Source organism: Struthio camelus, chromosome 2 (assembly GCF_040807025.1).
Source record: "Struthio camelus isolate bStrCam1 chromosome 2, bStrCam1.hap1, whole genome shotgun sequence".
Classification (NCBI taxonomy): Eukaryota; Metazoa; Chordata; class Aves; order Struthioniformes; family Struthionidae; genus Struthio; species Struthio camelus.
The window spans coordinates 96,636,523-96,654,210 of NC_090943.1; the positions used below are offsets into that span (position 1 = coordinate 96,636,523).

Genomic DNA, 17,688 nt, shown 5'->3' on the forward strand with positions numbered 1-17,688 from the left:
GAGTCTTGCAATCATTAATGCAGTGTAGCCTTACAAGCACTGCAAGGTAGGTAAGTATCGTTAAATGATGTTTGCAAAACAGAAATAAACTGTATGACACGAATAATTTTAAATGACATCAGAAATATAATGCATCATATCATCCTAATTTAGGACACTGTTACAGTAGGAGTGTACATGCATTTGGGTAGAATTACACTGATTTTTGTTCACAATAGCTCTGTTAAAGCACTTCACTGAGCAGAGCTTTACAAATAGAGAACTGAGGCACATTAAAGTCTATATCAGCTTTTGTACAACTTGAGAAGCCAAGTGCCTAATTCTTTTTTTTTTTTTTTAAATGTACTTAGCATTTTATACCAAACTACGCATCTTATAGTAGTGCTAGTAGTGAAGTGTGTTGCTCCTGGGAGTGTTCAACACTTCCACAAATCACAATCCAGAATTTCAAAGTAGATATTTAAATATTAAAAGTATCTAAGCTTGTCTTAGAATAGACCAGGTACAGAAAAGGGTTATTAGGAGCTCAGGGGAATAGAGGGAGCCCCTGCACAGAGTTACAAGATTATAGTATGTTTCTGCAGGAAACAGTGGTTTCAGGCTCGAAGAGCCTGCAGTAAACCTAATACGTAAAGAATCTGCACATTCTGACTCTGTGTGTGGCAGCAGAGGTGGGAATAAGGAGCTGGTGAAACTAGATAAACTTTGTGTACACATGAAAATGGGGTGAAACCCTTACCTTTGGAAATGGGTCTATGGCAGAAGGAAGACGACAACTGGGCTATGATCCTAGGTCTTACTTTAGGAAAGATGGGGAAGTAAGCAGGATTTAGGGTTGACATTCTTATACAGGAAGCTAGGGGATTCACGCATCTGCACAGCTACTGTATGTCTTTAACAAGATACACCTGTGCATTAGGCCCCATGCATGGTGACACAGTAGCACACTTGTGTCCAGTAGGTCTGATGACTTCAATGTACAGGCGGAGCACGACTGTGAGGCATTTAACGTCTGCGGACCCTTAGCAAACTGGTCAAGGCTCTCACATGTAGTACCACCCAGCACACCAAATATCTTAAAGCTCTAGACAACCGTCAAGGAAACAAAACACCTCATCCCATTCCAACCACCCAACATATCACTGGGAACCAGGCCTGGCTGCCCTCTGTATGCAGCTCAGAATTAGAAAACACTACAGGTACCTACAACCATTGAGGAATCCCTGAGCTTAACCTATTTACTAAATCTTTCACTCCCTTTTCTCCCTTCCTTCCCTTCCACTGCCTCTCCATCCCCTGACATCCCCCTAAATAATGCACCCAGACGAAGATATATAGCCTCCTTTTTAACAACTTAAAATGAAAAGTGAGTGACAACTCTAACTATGGATGTTGATATTTCTCTTTGCAATACCATGTGCACTTGAGTCTGAAATGGGTGCTCTGCTCAAAAAGGAGCAGGCTCTGAAAACCACCTGGGTGTAAACGGCTGCCAATCCGTATTATGCGCTGCCACATATTTTGTGTACACTTCATAGTCTATCAAAAATGGACTGTTTGACAGACACATGCAGAAAAATTCTAACTACTGCTTGCATCTTCCTACCTGGATAACAAGGGCCCTTATTTACCACAAATCAAACTGAATCCCAAAACAAGAAAAAAATATAACTTTATAGTACACCTAGAATGTTTCTGAAGCTACACAGATCTTCAGAACAGCCTCTTTCAAAACCTGCAAGGACAGGTTCCCATTCCATGCATTTTAGTCCCTGCTCGTTAGCCTGTAGGACTGCTAGCAGACACTCTAGTGTGATGAGGGTTTACAGGGTTTGTTATACGGAGGAAGGATGAGAACAGGAACTGCAGAGCCTGGATTTCCCAATCAGGTATGGCCCTTGGCCCTCCTTGGTCAGCTTCCACTCTGGAGCTGTAGTTCTAACCTGCCAGCTAAGAAGTATCTAAATTCCACATGCTCTGAGTTTATTCCCACCAAGAGCTTCCCCCTTCCCTGGAAATAGTTCCTTTATCTGTGCTGTGTTATGCTATGGCTGAGTTTGGCTGTTTGGACATACAGCCTATGTCCATTTCCCAGTGTACACTGTTTTTTTTTTTTAAAGGTAGTAATAGCATTAAAGAAACATAAAAGCAAAGTAGGGTCACAAATGGTAAATCTCTGTTTCAGAGCCCTTCCTTCCCTTCTCCCAAATCCAACAATGCAAGTTCAGTATTGCACTTTCCAAACACGGTTCAAAACACTAAACGCACATCAAAACAAGCCCTCAGTCACTAGCATTTTGCTGGTAGTTACACTGCAACTTCCTCCTTTGTCATATCCAGATGAGCAAGAGCGCTCTGACACAGTTTGCTTTTATAAAGCCATCCCAAAGGAGCTATCACTGTTAGTAATAGTAAATAACCACATTCTCAGACAACGTGGTTCGAGGGAGGGGGAAAAAAAAAAAGCAGCACAGCTTACATAATCAACAATAAATCAGTCATCTGTTAGCCAAGACAAAAAATGAGATCAACCTGGTGGTAAAGCAAGATTTCCACAACTGTTGTCTTAATGTTTACAATTTTAGAGCATATCAGTATCCAGCTGCCAAGAGAACATTTCCTCTTTCCCAGTTCTGTCAAAACTGCCTTTCAAAAACATTTTAACTGCAGTAAGATATTAGCTCTTCTTTAAAAATAGTCAACCCCCTCACATACTTTTTATAAAATGAGAAGATCTTACATATACAAATCGGAAACGCAGGCAATATCTCCTCCCTACTTTGCTTTTGTTAGCAGTTATGCCTAAAGATTAGGCATTTATGAGTTTAAATATCCTTCACTTAAAGCACGGTAAATTTTATAACCATAAAAATGACAGTTAGCAGAAAGTATGTTTATTAGGAAGATTATATTTTCATGTTTTCAGGTCCAAATCACAGTATTTGGAGCACTGCATTAATGATCTTATTAAACACCGAACAGGAATCTGGCCCTTACAAACTCAAAACTGCAATATTTTTATTAATCACTGACTGCAGGTACCAAAATTAGGATGAAGAAAAGAGGTAAATTTTCACATAAGCATGTATTACCTGAAAGGAAAATTGGGGGCGGGGGAACAAACTTTGGGTTCTCTGTGTTTCTGAAGTTGCATTCTCCAAAAATGAAACATCAAGTCACAGTCATGGTCAAAGGATAATCATGTAATATACTTTCTACCTCTGCCTTCATATGCGTCACAAATCTTTATATTCATTATATTGAACAATTACAGCTCACATAACTGTGTTGCTTCCAAGCCAAGAGGAAATTCATTCAGCATTTATTTCTTGTTATTCCCACCCTGCCATGTCGATTAACTTGCACTTAGTTGGAGTCTTAGAGATTACAGAGCAGCAAGATTCCCTCTCATATATTTGTATAAAATAAGACTATGGAACGGAATGGAAAGTTTGTTTCTTCCATCAAATTGTAGCTTACCATGCATTGTTGTCTAACAGAATAACGTGGCGTTTTCCAGCCTCTGAACATCATTTATGAGCACTGAGTTAATTTATAAGCATTAACACATAGCTGAGAACCACAGTTGAGGAAAAAAAATTTTTTGGAAGACAAAACATTCTGAGGGTCAGCAGTAATTAGACTACTAAATAGCACAAAGCCTATCTTTACAAAAAATTACCATAAATTGGGTAATGAAGCCATCTTCTACCTAAATCCAAACAAAGTATGACTTTAATTCTAAATTACTTTGTTCAACTGCATCACGTATGTAATTCTTTTAAAGAAAATAAATGATTTGCAGTTTTTGCTGCTGCTGTTCATTTAAAATCTTAGTTTTGATCTGAACTCACCACGCTGCTGCAGTGAAGATATGCTGACTTCTCTACATTTTTAATGCCAGAAAGATGTTGTACAGTCACCTGCTCTGGCTTACATAATACAGGACAACTTCACCCTCTAATTCACACGCACTGAATCCAACAACAGAGTTTCAACTAAAACGTGCCTTTTACAAATTCATTTAGTTTTAATGTAAAGGCTTAAACGATGAAGAATCTTTGTTAGCTTATGCTGGGACTATGTGTCCCAGATTTTCATGACAATTTTACAAAGCTGATTCAGTTATACAGTATTATTTCATCCCAAAGGATCCTGAAAACACTTTACTAGCTGAATTATGTCAAAAGCTCTCTGGCTGCATTCAAGGTGAAGCTTGGTAACTATTTAACACTTCATTTTCAGACAAACTAACTCTTTAGGCAGCCTCAAATTTCAATAAAATAATCATCACCATTTGCCGTTCTGCTTAATAGCATGAAGTAAAAAATAAGCCCTCAGTTGCGTCTGCATAGTTTATATGCTTCAGTCTTTTACGTTTCTTTCATCAATTTTAACAAAGCATGTATTCCTTTGTCTTAGTGCAAATAAACTCTGATATATTATAGAGTGCAATAATGGATATCTTCACCCCCCTTCAGGCTAGAGAGAAGACCGAAGCTCAAATCTCTCCTCAGGATCCCTTTCCTTTCCCCCTCACTCCACAACCAAACCAAATCTCCATGGATGTAAGAAGGCTTTAAGTGCAGTTTAACACAAGATTACTAACAGAGGCATCAAACTATCCACTGTTTCTTCCAAGCAAAAGGTGGCAAAGCCTATCTATTGACACTGAAAATTTTATGAAAACCTTTGATTTCTGAGCGTATTTTTCCCTGAACCCGAGATCCTCTTTCCAAACATTATACAGCTTTCCAGTTGACCAAGATACATACCCCTATAATACTAAGGCCTTTCAGATAGTCCTGACGAGGCTGGGCTTGCGGAACGCAGCCTGCTAGAACCACCTTCTTGTTCCCTTCTTGGGCTTTCCTAAGAAGAAGGAGAAAAAAAAAAGATAGTATGTCAATACTTCCAAAATTGATCATTTTCGATTTCAGAGTAGCCCTACCGCACACGTTACAGAGAAAGGCGCACACACACAATTGAAAACATCCCAAAATCAAAATTTACTTGTACATGTTTGAACCTCAGAAACGAGAAAAAAAGATACAAACAAAAACAAACATATAAAACTATCAGGATACAGCACACATGGCACAGTTTCTAGAGTATCTAAAGTGAGCATTACCATTGCATATCTTGGACAAAAGCATAAACTTGAAAGCCCACTTAAATTCAGTTAATCTTTAATTGCCACAGTGATGGCAGAGAAGCTAGTCAAGGAAGACGGGATACATATTTTAAGCAAGACTCAAGATAAGTCATACAGAATATAAGGCATGTCCTCCGCAAATAGGAACCATTAGCTCTGAACATGAGCATTTATTTAATACTAGTTAGAAATGATCAATTATATCACTCTTTCAAATTTTTATTAATAAAATTGGATTGAGCCTTTTCAAGCTTGAAATGTTGCCTGTGGCAGATAAATATTTATGTGAATATCAACTTATGCAATTCCTTAGCTGTGATACTAAAACACTAGCATTACCAAAACACTAAGATTAACTAGTTAGTATCATTCATCTCCTTAGCAATACTTTGACTCACTTTAAATCCAATACTGAATATTAAGCCATCCCTGAACCTTGCAGCCAGAGGAAGCACTGACTAAAAGTTATCAGCTGCATACAAAACAGCACTGACAATAAACAAACATGGGATGCAAAACCTGTTTATGTTCATTTAACTTTGAAGATCAACCAATAAAATATTAAACCAATTACTACACTATATTGTGCAGAACAATAAAGAGGAGGACTCAACAATTTTAGCAGATTTAATAGGTCTCACATGTTATGGGTTGCTCCAAGAACGGCCTTTCACAGTTGCATGCTAAATCACAACCGCCTGGCAGACTTCTGCCAAACTGGAACCTTGTATATCTTTTTTTTTTTTTTTCCCTCCCTACAATACACAGATTCCTGAAGTGTTCACTGTTACAATAGAATAGGGTAATCACAGGGTAGCTTCACAAAGGTTCTCTTATCCACAATACCCAATTGCTTATACAATTATTCACTCTTTGCCTTGCTTGAGCTGCCTCAAACCTGAATGCATTAGAGAAAGTGATGCTCCACACGCACAAGGATGCTGTATTGAATAATATAGAAATCTCCAGCAGCTGCAAATTTTTTGAGGGAAAATTTTGTAAAAAGGGCCTAGTACCACAAGCAGTTCCCCTATTCACTCAGAATTTTCACTTTGTAATGATAAAATGGAGAAATCTGTTTATAAATTACAGCTGAAATTAAAGGACGATCTAATTTATCTTTCAAATAACACAGGATCATAACATTAAAGGAGATCACAGGCCACCTTCCCAAATATCTTGTGCTGCCTGCTGCTCTAAACATGAGGTATTTCGAAGGAACAGATGAAATATCCTATACACAGACAAATGTGAAGTAACAGGAAAATGCAATATGCTCATTACATCCTATCTAATATAAATGCACTAATTATCGCCATAAAATTTTGAGTCATCTTCTAGTGGGAATTTCAGGAAGTCTTCAGGCATTCGTCATTGGTCCTCCACTTGCAGGCTAAGGTACACAATATACATGCAAATCCTTTCATCTCTTCCTTAATAAAATTGCTATGGATAAAGAACTATAATGAAATGCTAAGTTAGCCTATTTCTTAAGCATGAAATTAAACCAGCAACGCATTTGTAAAATCAGTAATCCTTCTTTTCTTTTAGTGGTAAATATTTAAGGATTTTACAAAATTACAGTGGAGGTCACCTTTTCTCCACATCCAGTTTAGAAAGTCTACTTTATGCATTTCCTAAAAATATCACACACTGCCATGTGACAACTCAAAGCATAAAAGCTACTACCTGTGTCATCTAACAGACTCATCCTAATGCCTCAAGGCAAGACAGTAAGACCGGTCTCCAGCAAACAAAGCACACATCCCTAGGCAACTGTGCATCTGGTATAATCTGCTACTAGCAACAGCCTTCTCCATCTACTTGGAAACCTGCAAGAGCTACAGAGGAAGAAGTTTTTATTAAAGTCTTTTTATCTGAAAAAAAATTAAACAAACAAACAAAGTTTCCCTTGACACATTAAATGGCATTTTAATGTTATTTCATTGCTTTTAACATTTTGCCAGATCTGCCGGGACTATAACTGAAGCTACAGGAAAAAAAGTTAAATTGAATATTCTTCATAACAAGCATTGGCTTCATTTAACTTTTTTAGCACTGTACAGGTCTCTATAGAAGAAAGAATTTTGTACACTGAGATTTTTTGCCTTAAACAGTAACTAAGCAGAAATGTAGGAACTAAATATTCAATTATAGTTAATTTTTATTACCATTCATAATACAGTGTGCAGTCCACGAAACCCATCATAAATGAAAAACCATAGTAAGGAAATTATAATTTTTTTACCTCATTTTTTCAAGAAACCACTTCTGAAAACATGCGCTACAGTACTATATTGTTACCTTCTTTTAATATTGTTTAATGAGCCCTGCTCAGATTAACAAAAGCTCATAAAAATTATTCTTCAGAAACCTAGTTAGCACAGCAACTGTTTTAGAAAAGCTTTTATCCTTCAAAAACATGAATAGTAATGAGAATAATACCTCGTAGAAGCTAACAGTGCCATGAATAAATACATCCTCCTTTATATTTTTCAATTGCATGAACCTTACCTTGAACTTTCATTTTAATTGTATCAGGATACCTTTTCTCAAAACACACTCCTTTCTAAAAATGACTTGCAAGATATACATCTGAATAGAAATTTAATTAGAGCAATTCTTTTTTAAAGAAAAGACTTCTTTAAGGTACTTCCTAAGTAATGGGTGAGGAAGGGGGAAAAAAGTCCTTCATACAGAGAAGGACTGTAGCAAGACCACATACGTTGCATGTGTCGCACTTAATGAAATATTTTCCATGCATTCCACTTTTTACAAGGTAAACATGAAGACACAGCTAGTATGGGAGGAAACTTCTGCCTTGCTTATGAAGACTTCTATTTATGTTATTAAGAACCTGCCAAAACTGGAATATTCTGCTCATGATTGTATGTTTTTTTTTTAAAACTCCAAGAAGATCTGTTCAATAAGATGCCTGTGATAAAGAAATGTTCCCCAAGACCCCCAAAAGCCCCCCACAACTGTTTGTTATATCATTAGTGCAGATGCAACAGCCCTGCTGGATATGATTCATGGTAGCTGCTGCATAAGCTGTATGACTTTTTCGAGACTCATTCTGCTACTTAGGTAAAATCACCACAGGAAAAAAAGGAATTGGGGACCTTTCCTCGAGGTTCAAACCTAGGTAAAGCGATACAAAAGAATGAAAGAGCAGAGAAGATGAGCTAAGTTCAATGGAAGGCAAAACTGGGACTTCAAAAAATAATTGCAGACTTCCTCTTTGCAGAGAGGGCAGGTAAGAGAAGCCAAATTACTCCTTCCCTGCTCCCTTCCCTTCCCATAAGCAGGATTGTCTACTGCAATCTTACAGACCCGTGAACTCCTAAGCAAGTTATCCTTAGCTTTCAGAGAGTCACCATTACTATTTACCAACATATGCACAGGAATGCATGGCAGATATCTGAAATTAAAAGCAGTCTGTTCCGCAGGGAGCAGAATTGGCAAGCTAAAGTACTGTTCAGCATGAAACAAGTAATTTCCAAACTGCTGCTGTAATATTATGTACGTGAAACCAAGTACTACGCTGCCTTGTACCTTATGAATGGAAGTGTTAACGTCATCGTTTCTGGGCCATTAGCAAAGCAACAGAACGTACCAATTCCTACACAACACAAACTACGTGAATACAGAATCAAATAAATACCAAACTCTACCTTCTCTCCCCTAAAAAAAGGTAAAATCAAATAATGAAGATGAATAGTGAGCAGAAGGTAGCTTGCACCAGAAGTACTAAGTACCAGTCAAATACAAATAAGAGCAGAAGTGAGGGGGGAAATTTCAGCAAAAGGAATAGATGAGGGGGAAAAAAGTGCTCTACAGTGAGCTCATTAAGTTTTTTCACTGATGGCAGTTGTAAATTGTTCACCAAATGATAATAGGAGAAACAATTTCCAATGATAAAAGACAATAGGAAGTATCTTTGCTATCTGAAAAGAAATCAGAAAGGCAGTAATTCTAACTCAGTCCTACCTAGGGGGATGGCAGTTGACTACACAGTTAAAGACATTTTTGTATCAATGAACTATTTCTATAAAATATAGTGACACACCCTCCCATGACTGTACCTGCACAAACGTAGCAACCTTCATTTTAACATGCATGTTCTTAAATAAAATTGTGCAATGCACCATAATAGTTTACTCATGTCATTCTCATGACCTGTCATTACACAAAAAAAAACAGAACACCCCTTACCTGGCATTTTACAAAGGTGTGAAGCCATAAATTGACAAGAAGTTTGCATCTAGAAATCCCCTAAGAACCATTAGTATACTGGAAAAAGTTAGCTAAGGCAGCTCTGCCTGTCTACTGTATGATTTGGGTACCTAACGAGTTCAGTCTGCAAAAGGCTATGAAAAGTAAAGCTGTGGGGAATACTGCTTCCTAGGCTGTAGAAATGATGTTGTGATGTCTCTGGAGAGAAACAAATGCTACCTGGTTAAAGGTTCAAACGTGTGAAAGATCAGCTGACTGCCTCACCTGCTGAATTAATCAGCAGGAACCCACAATATTTCAAGGAAGTGCAACATCCCTGGAATGAAAAGATGGTGCCTGTACAGCATCTGCAATAAATTCCCCCAAACCCATAAAATCACAGAGATAACCTCTGTTTAAAAAATTACAAATGGTGACTTAGTTTGTGGTTTCATGGACTTTGAGCTATTCTGATGTCTCATTACTACACCCAAAGGCTTACTTCCCATCGTCACTGTCTGCTGCTATCGCTGTTTGTACCTTTCTCCATCTCCAACCCCCTTCTTCCTCATTTCTGTCCATTTGAAGTCACTCCTCCTATGCTCTAAGCTCTGCAGCTCACTAGACTCATGGCCCCATGGGAGCATGGCCCCATTTAACTCACTGATATACTAGAAAGCTACTCAGCTGAGTTTGGGGTTTTTGCCATTTTGAGTTCAATTAGCTCACAGGAGAGGGGCAGCACTAAAGCTGTTGGGGAGAAAGCCAAAAAAGAGAAGGAGGCGTGGGAGCTCCTCATTTCACCTATGAGGTGAGTTTGTGTCACGTGTCTCATGAAACCTTTGAGTCAGATCACAATATGCTGAGCAGCACAGATGAATAAGTAGTAAGCAGGGTGCAAGAAACTCTCATACTTCTTACGGTCTCTAAGTTAGGGGCAGCCCCATAATCAAAGACATTCAGAAAACCTGAGGAACACTGGTCAATATTATGAATTAGAGAAATGTCATAATTTCTTGGCAGAACTGCCTAAATCTACTTAGGTCTGATAGCTTCCTTTTACACTTCCATAGTCTCCAAAGGATTACTGTGTTTTGCTTGTGAGGCACGTGAAGATGTAAAATCCATTTGAGAATTATTGCAGTTTACCAAATTGCTCTTTAAGAGCCAATCTTGAGCAAAGCAGCCCTCAAATTACCATGCTGCTTCCTCTGAACGTGTCTTCCCTGGCAAAAACCATGATCTTACATGTAAATCTTCTAGGGAAAAATAAGATACATATTATCCTCCTGACAAGAGCAAGCATGTCCTTTTTTCAAAATATTTCAAAAACACACTTAAATGCTTGCTTCAAGATCTAAACTGAGGTTCTAAAGATGTCCTCCAAGCAAAAAGAGAAGCATAAACATATCCATCAACCATGAAGCTTTCTAGAAGAGATGAAATGTCAGCTCTGAGAATAATGTCAAGTTTGACTCCAAGACTCGCATGTTATGTACCAAAATGTTCTCTAAGTTGCTGAGAAGACATACCAGAGGAAGAAAAATGTACTCTTCTTACTCTACCTACTACTTATCTGTGTGAATAAGCTTTACATTTCTTCCTTCCAGTTCCCAAAGGAAATGCATTTGAACATATTATTCAAGCTTCTGTTTTACAAAAGTAAAATAGATCCTTCCAACCTTTTCAGGCAGACCTTTGCTTTTATCACAATCCAGAATGACGTGTCAGTAGCTACTTCTAAACTACAGGGAGGCTTCTCAACCCAGCTTATTGTATTAGCTCTAATACCTCGCTTTGAACAGAAGCCTGTTTTCATCCAGGCATTTGGCCTTCAAGTGAAATGACTGCAGGGTTGTCTGCAAAAGACTGGGAAGTAATCTCATTTTAAACTTTATACCAAGTCAGATCCATGCATGAGTTTTACTCAGAATTTCTGCAAGCGTAACTTTATGAGCAGCGATAAATGGTGCAACAGTTATTCTTGTGCAAGCATTATTGACACAAATACTGCATTTTAGTAGTAGAAGACCACCTTTTTGGTCTCTTTTCTTCCTGCAAGGCTTTAAAAGTAATAGTGCACAGATTCTGTTAAACTGAAAAGCCGGATCCGGATGTTTTCAGGAAGAGGATGGGATCAGGGAGTAAATCCTACATCTAATTTTGCCTCTTCTGATTTTTGTAGCCCCAAGCAGGGCATAATTAACCAACATCACAGTGGGAAGTTCCTTCCACAAGGACAGAGATCTATCAGGACAGCCTTTGGGCACGCTAGACTAGAATGGATCTAGGCCGGCTGCCGGTCCCTCCAGACACTCAAGAATTAAGGAAAACAATTTAAATCATTTGTGCCTTAAAAGCAGATTTGCAAAACCATCATGAAAATTTGTCAGCCTTACAACAACAACAACAATTTAATCATTTAAAGAGAAACGTGTAATTACTGACCATCTGTTTACTAAACTCACCTTGGCTGGTGGTGAACAGACTTTTATGTTGCTAGCTAAAAAGCATATATATTTTTACTTCAATTCTTTCCATTATTACTAAGTAGTCAAGATTAATTTTTTTCTGTTTGTTTAAAAGTTGGAGGGATCTTGCAACACAACAGAAAATACTAGAAAAACAGCAACAAATACGAAACCATAAGGATGATGTCTACCTCCACATAGTCTATTCTTAACCAAGACAGAAAATTCTGATCAGATACATAGCTTTTGGGCTACAGCTATCCAAATCAAAACTCTTTAATCCAAATCATTTGTGCTTTTGGGTAAACTTTTCCCACAACTCAGTTTTAGAGCTGCTTGCTGACCTGCAAAAAAACCATCTTGAATTCCTTAAGCAGGAATGGAATAGAGGGTTTTTTGGTTTTTGGGGCCCAAATCTCACTTGAATCAAACTTTTTTGGGGGGGGAGGAAGGGCTGCCTTAAGAGGAGGCCAGGCTTAGGAAATTTCATCTGGGAAGCTTTGATTTTAGGTCCTAGCTCCAAAATATGTTCCTATTTCTAGCACCTTTTTATCTCCCTGCAGTGCACCAAAAAAAAAAAAAAGGCAAAAACAACAAGAGAACGTCCCTGACCAGTGGCCTTTGCAGCAGAAGCAGTACACTAACTGTACCTGAAGTTACTTCTAGGAGCAGCAGGTAAAGTTAGGATGCACAGGGAGGGAAAAATAATTACCTCTGCAGTCGAAAGAAAAACATTCCTCTGAGGAATGATTCGAAATGCAAGCATAACCCAAGTGTTTTAGCTCTTCAGCTGCAGAGTTTTTATCCGCTGAGTATAAAGGAGCACAGGAAGACTAGTCTCCAATACATCAAGCTAAAAGTTAGGGATACTCCTGCACAAGTACTATCTGTGCTACAAACACACAGTAAGGTACTTAGATGTTGCGACATCCCTCCGAGCCAGCTACAGCCTTTTAGATTATTAGCCAACCCGGACCTGACAATCTGCAGAGTGTATATCAGAATGGGGTCAAATACACCCACTCTCTTGTTCATGCAAATCTCCATTGCTTATCAAGTGAACAGTGCAGTCTCCCAAGATTTGTCATGCACCATTAGCTTTTTACAAGTTAAGCAGATTCTTCATTCACAAGTGACATGTACAACTTGTAAAGAATATTTGCTTAAAGAGTTAAGAAATAATTTCAGTAATATTTTGCAGCTGTTTGGACTTGTTCTTCCTCAGATGGAATAATAATGTTTATTTTTGCTACTCTGCAAATATTAATTTTATGAACTTTTTCTTTAAACATATCATTGATAGGACGCACTGTATGCTCCTGAGATCCATCACTGTTTTCTTCCCATGAACCAAAAAGTATCAGTGCTGGCCAAAAATATTCTAGGCCAGCTTGATCAATGCATTTAGATAACGATTAGAAGTAAACATACTCCATTCTCCAAGTAACATATTCACAGTCCTTCAGATCCTCACCTACTCATTGATGTGAAATCACTTAGGACAGCACGTGCCTAATTACTGTCTTAGATAAAATTGTCTTCCTACAGTAGGGCTAAATTAATGATTTTCCTCTCAAAATCTTTACTATCTTTCAATAAAATCCACAAAAAATCCCACTATTTCATTCCTTGAACTCTCCTCAAGGCAAATACTCGACATCTAACATCGATCTACACAGATGCACTGGACTAGAGTGTATCTCCATTTGTGACCAACGCAGATTTATGAACAAGTTTAATATGTTGGTTGGGTCTCCTGGTAATACCTGCAAGTCTAAATGAACTACCAAAAATAGGTGTGGGAAGATAATGTTTTATATAATATGTCTTGTTTATAAATGGGATTAGAGAAAGAAGAAATGCTTCATTTTTCTAGTACTTTATCTAAAACTACATACACAAGTCTCTAGAAATCTATACCACCAAACCCTGCAGAACTTCAGACATCCCCCACACTGCATGTGTCTTTCCCCCCGCATCAGTCTTTGGTTCTCTGCTGACAGCATGAGTAGCTAACTTTGAATTTCTTTCAGGCACAAAGTACTAGACATATTAAAGTTCTGCTGATTCAGCCTTGCTAAAAGCAGAAAGCTAATGGTAACCACACCACCAGTGAAGTGCTGCAGGTGGTAAAACTTGGAGTTAGCCTTAAAAGGAAAATTACCAGTTTCTGCATATCCTTCCTTGAAGCCTCATGCTCTTCACCATATCAGTGATAAAAAAAAATATTTTGTTGTCTCTCTGTATCTCCAGTTTCATGCTACACTTTCTTCTGCAAGGATCTAAAGAAATTGCTGTTGAGATTGTTTTCAGAAGATGAAGCAGTCCAAACCTACAGTAGCAACATTGTCACTTCTCTTTACTTTTTATCACTACTTTCCTCTTCCCAAGTGAAAGCTTCTTGACTCTTTCCACTACTTTAAAACAGCAAGTCTTCATTTCCCCCCTTCACACTTGAGAGTTTTATTTATTTATTTACTGTAACTGTATTTATTTTTGCATATACAGATGGGCTGTTCAATCAGACAAGTATATCTATACTTGTCTCAAAACTCGTAGAAGGAAAGCTCCTGTAAATTGACTTGGAAAGCTACATTAAACTTCTGATTCACAGATTAAAGAAATGGAAATCAAAATCATTACAATTAAGTCTCATATAATTCACTTAGATCTTGTTTTATTTCTTTGTTCTTTCTACACATATTCCTGTAGAAACTATAATATTCTAAGTATTTGTGACATATCTCTCCTTTATGTTTTGTCAATTGCCCATTTATTCTATTTTCTTGTATCAATCCTTCCACTCTTAGTTCTACTCAACTTTTTCAACATAAAAGAAACGCAGCATGGGATACACTATTATTTTACTTAATTTAGCTGTGAAATACTACACTGTCCCTCAGGTTCAAAGTCCATGCAGGCTTCAAGCTGCGTACATACACGGCCAATGGTTAGAATATAAAATGGCGTTGACATAATGGCTAAAAAATGAAATTAGTGTTGACTAAAAATGAAATGACTTGACATTTTTTTCAGAGGTATTCAATGCTTCTCAGTAACAGACTATCTAGGAAATTAAGAAAGGATTATTACAAAAAGAGTTTGAACGTATTCTATATTACTTACAAAGACAAGTGTACTCATAATAGCTTCTAGTAAGCAAATTGATTGCAAGTATAAAAATACCACGGACTTTTTCCCATCAACTCATTTTCTCTTGGATACCTTCAGGGCAGCAAAGGAAGAAAATTAACAGACAAAGTGGGCCAAAATCCTGACCAAAGATTTTAGTTATCCAGAAACAGATAGCTATGACTACTACACAAAAGAAAAGACAAAACTGTTCTCAAGAGCTACCAAATACAATTTCCATAACACATGCATACACATGAATCCAGTATGTGGTTACAAACCAGGGAAGCAAATGACAAAGAATGTAGCGGAAATGGAAAAAGTAGGTTTGACTCCTAAAATGAGTTTCCTTCACTCAGTCTCTGTCCAAATTTCACTGCACCACATTTTCATTAATCTTCTACCTCTTTTTTTTCTTTGTTATATTCCTTAAACTCTTCCAGTAAAACCCAGTTGAACTTCTAATCTAAGGAGGTTTGGACAGGTTTATTTAATTCCTATTCATCAGAGTAACTGAACAGTGATAGAAGGAACAAACTATACAGTAAACTGTGCCTCACACCTTGTGTTTAACATTCTTTGTATAGACTCTGGGAAATGTAGGTTGGAAGAGACTTCTACTGGTCACCTAGCTTACTTCCTGCTCAGGGGTGGACTACTGGACAACATGAAATAAAGTCAACCATAGCTTTTTCTAGACAAGGCTGGAAAACCTTCAAGGATGGAGATTCCAGAATTTCCGCTCCATCAAGAAGAGCTTGGTTCCAAGTTCCCTGCAATTACCTTTGAAGTAATTGTAGGCTACTATTAGATTATCTGTTAGCCTCTCCTTGCCAGACTCATGCCAACCTTGATCTTAGCAGCCTTCCGATAGGCCTGCTCCAGTCTCCCTGCATCTCTCTCAACTGTTCCCACTCCCCCGAAACAGGCACGGTAATCCAGGTGCAGCCTCATCAGCACCAAAAAAAAAATGTCTTCCCTCAGTCTACTGGTCATGTTCCTCCTAGTGGTCATGCGCCACCTCCTACAGCCCAGTAGGAGGTTTGCCTTGTTCACAAATGAGTGTACTTATGTTTCATGGTGTCCACCATCCATCTCAGCTTCTTTTCAGCAGGCAGCTACTTAACCAACAGACTCATCTCAACATATTATGAAGCCACATTAACTAACTCTTCATTAACATTTTTAATTTCTAGTTATTTTATTCTGCACTTAATATAATGGTAAAGATCCAAACAATTCTCCGTGGTCTATACATTGGAAGTATAGGAAGTATACATTCATTGTATAGAAAATGTGGTTTCTCTATTAGAAGAACATCTAAGTGTTTCTGAACTCCCACAAACAATTCATCATAGTTCCTGGAAGCAACAGATTTCCACACTGCTTTAACTGGCGATTTTAGGAGGGCTTTGCATCATACTATCACATAAACTGAAGAGATACTACCTTTTTATTTTCTTGGGACACTGAAGCTTGAGTCTGGGGTTACACTTACAGATTCAAAAATGTATAGTTAAGAAGTCAATTCTACTTCTAAAGAGAAGTATTACAATTTTCTCTTTTTCTATTCAAGCATTTTTAATCGCATTATCAAAAATAAAACACAAATTAAATTCCCATGTGACTTACATGAAGATTGCACTTTGCTTTTGCCTGTACACAGCTGGAAAAATTCTCAATCCAGTTGCTGTCACTGATGCTTAAGCATGGATGGGAGAAGATGCCATTAGAAGGCATGAAGCTTAAAAGTGCATGAAGCAGTGTAAGATGGCTTTAGTGCACTCACACTGTGAAGTGGGGCTCTGATTAGAGTGGCTGCATCTGCTCAACAATTCATGCAGTACTCTTGCTTCCTTTCTGTTTTAGACTTTTTGACGTACATGACTGGGGAAAACATTAACTGTGAGAGGGAGACCCTACAAGCAGGTCTGAGAAGTTAGTATCAGTTCAGTCATCTAAATCTCGTTCAAAATGTCTTATTTATAGACCTAAAAATAAAACTTTTACTGGAGTAAAAAGAATAATTTATTTAAGTACATTAAGAATGTCTTATTAAGAAACCGAAGAACGTCTGCTGAAGTAACAATGACACCATTCCATTAGTTTTTGCAATAGACAGTGTTCTACAAGTTAATCTACTATTAGGCATTTCAGAGGGATGTAATAATAAATGCTTGGGCTCTTGCAAGTTTTAGGTTATGTGCGTATCTGAAGAGTCAGTACAATTCAAACAATGCATGCAATAAATATTAGCTCCTATGTGCTAACATTAAACATTTCTAATAAACAGCAATCCAGTGTTGCTTGAATTTAAATATGACAATTCCCAATTTACTCCCAAGTTCTTCTGTTTCATAACTTTTTTTCAAATGTTCTCAAACTACCATTCTCACAGACTAGTACTACCATCTTTATAGCACCTCTTTAGCTGTACACACACATACAAGTAACCTAAGAAATACTGTTTTTGAAGGATAAGCAATAGACTCAAGTCAAGAAAGTGTGCAACAAATGATTAGCAATAGTAACTATGCCTAGTTACTGTGAGCACAATAAGCCCATATAACACTCTAAGATTACATAGTGGTATCTCACCTCTCGTCATCAGAAATGCCAGGAGAAAGGCCCTGTTGCAGAAGGCTGTTGATCAGTTGCTGTTCTAAAACTATAATTCACCATGAGAATAACGAATAATTGTTAATGGTTATTTTG

The 17,688-nt window shown here is 37.7% G+C and overlaps 1 protein-coding gene across 8 annotated transcripts in view; it reads right to left on the minus strand.

Moving 5' to 3' along the window:
* Positions 1 to 17,688, minus strand: part of CDKAL1 (CDK5 regulatory subunit associated protein 1 like 1) — a 563,996-nt gene that overhangs the window by 414,588 nt on the left and 131,720 nt on the right. For all 8 annotated transcript variants that reach the window (XM_068931681.1, XM_068931679.1, XM_068931680.1 and 5 more), the window contains one exon: positions 4,776 to 4,872. In XM_068931681.1, the coding sequence (XP_068787782.1) occupies positions 4,776 to 4,872 (97 nt within the window). The remainder of the gene's footprint in view (positions 1 to 4,775; positions 4,873 to 17,688) is intronic.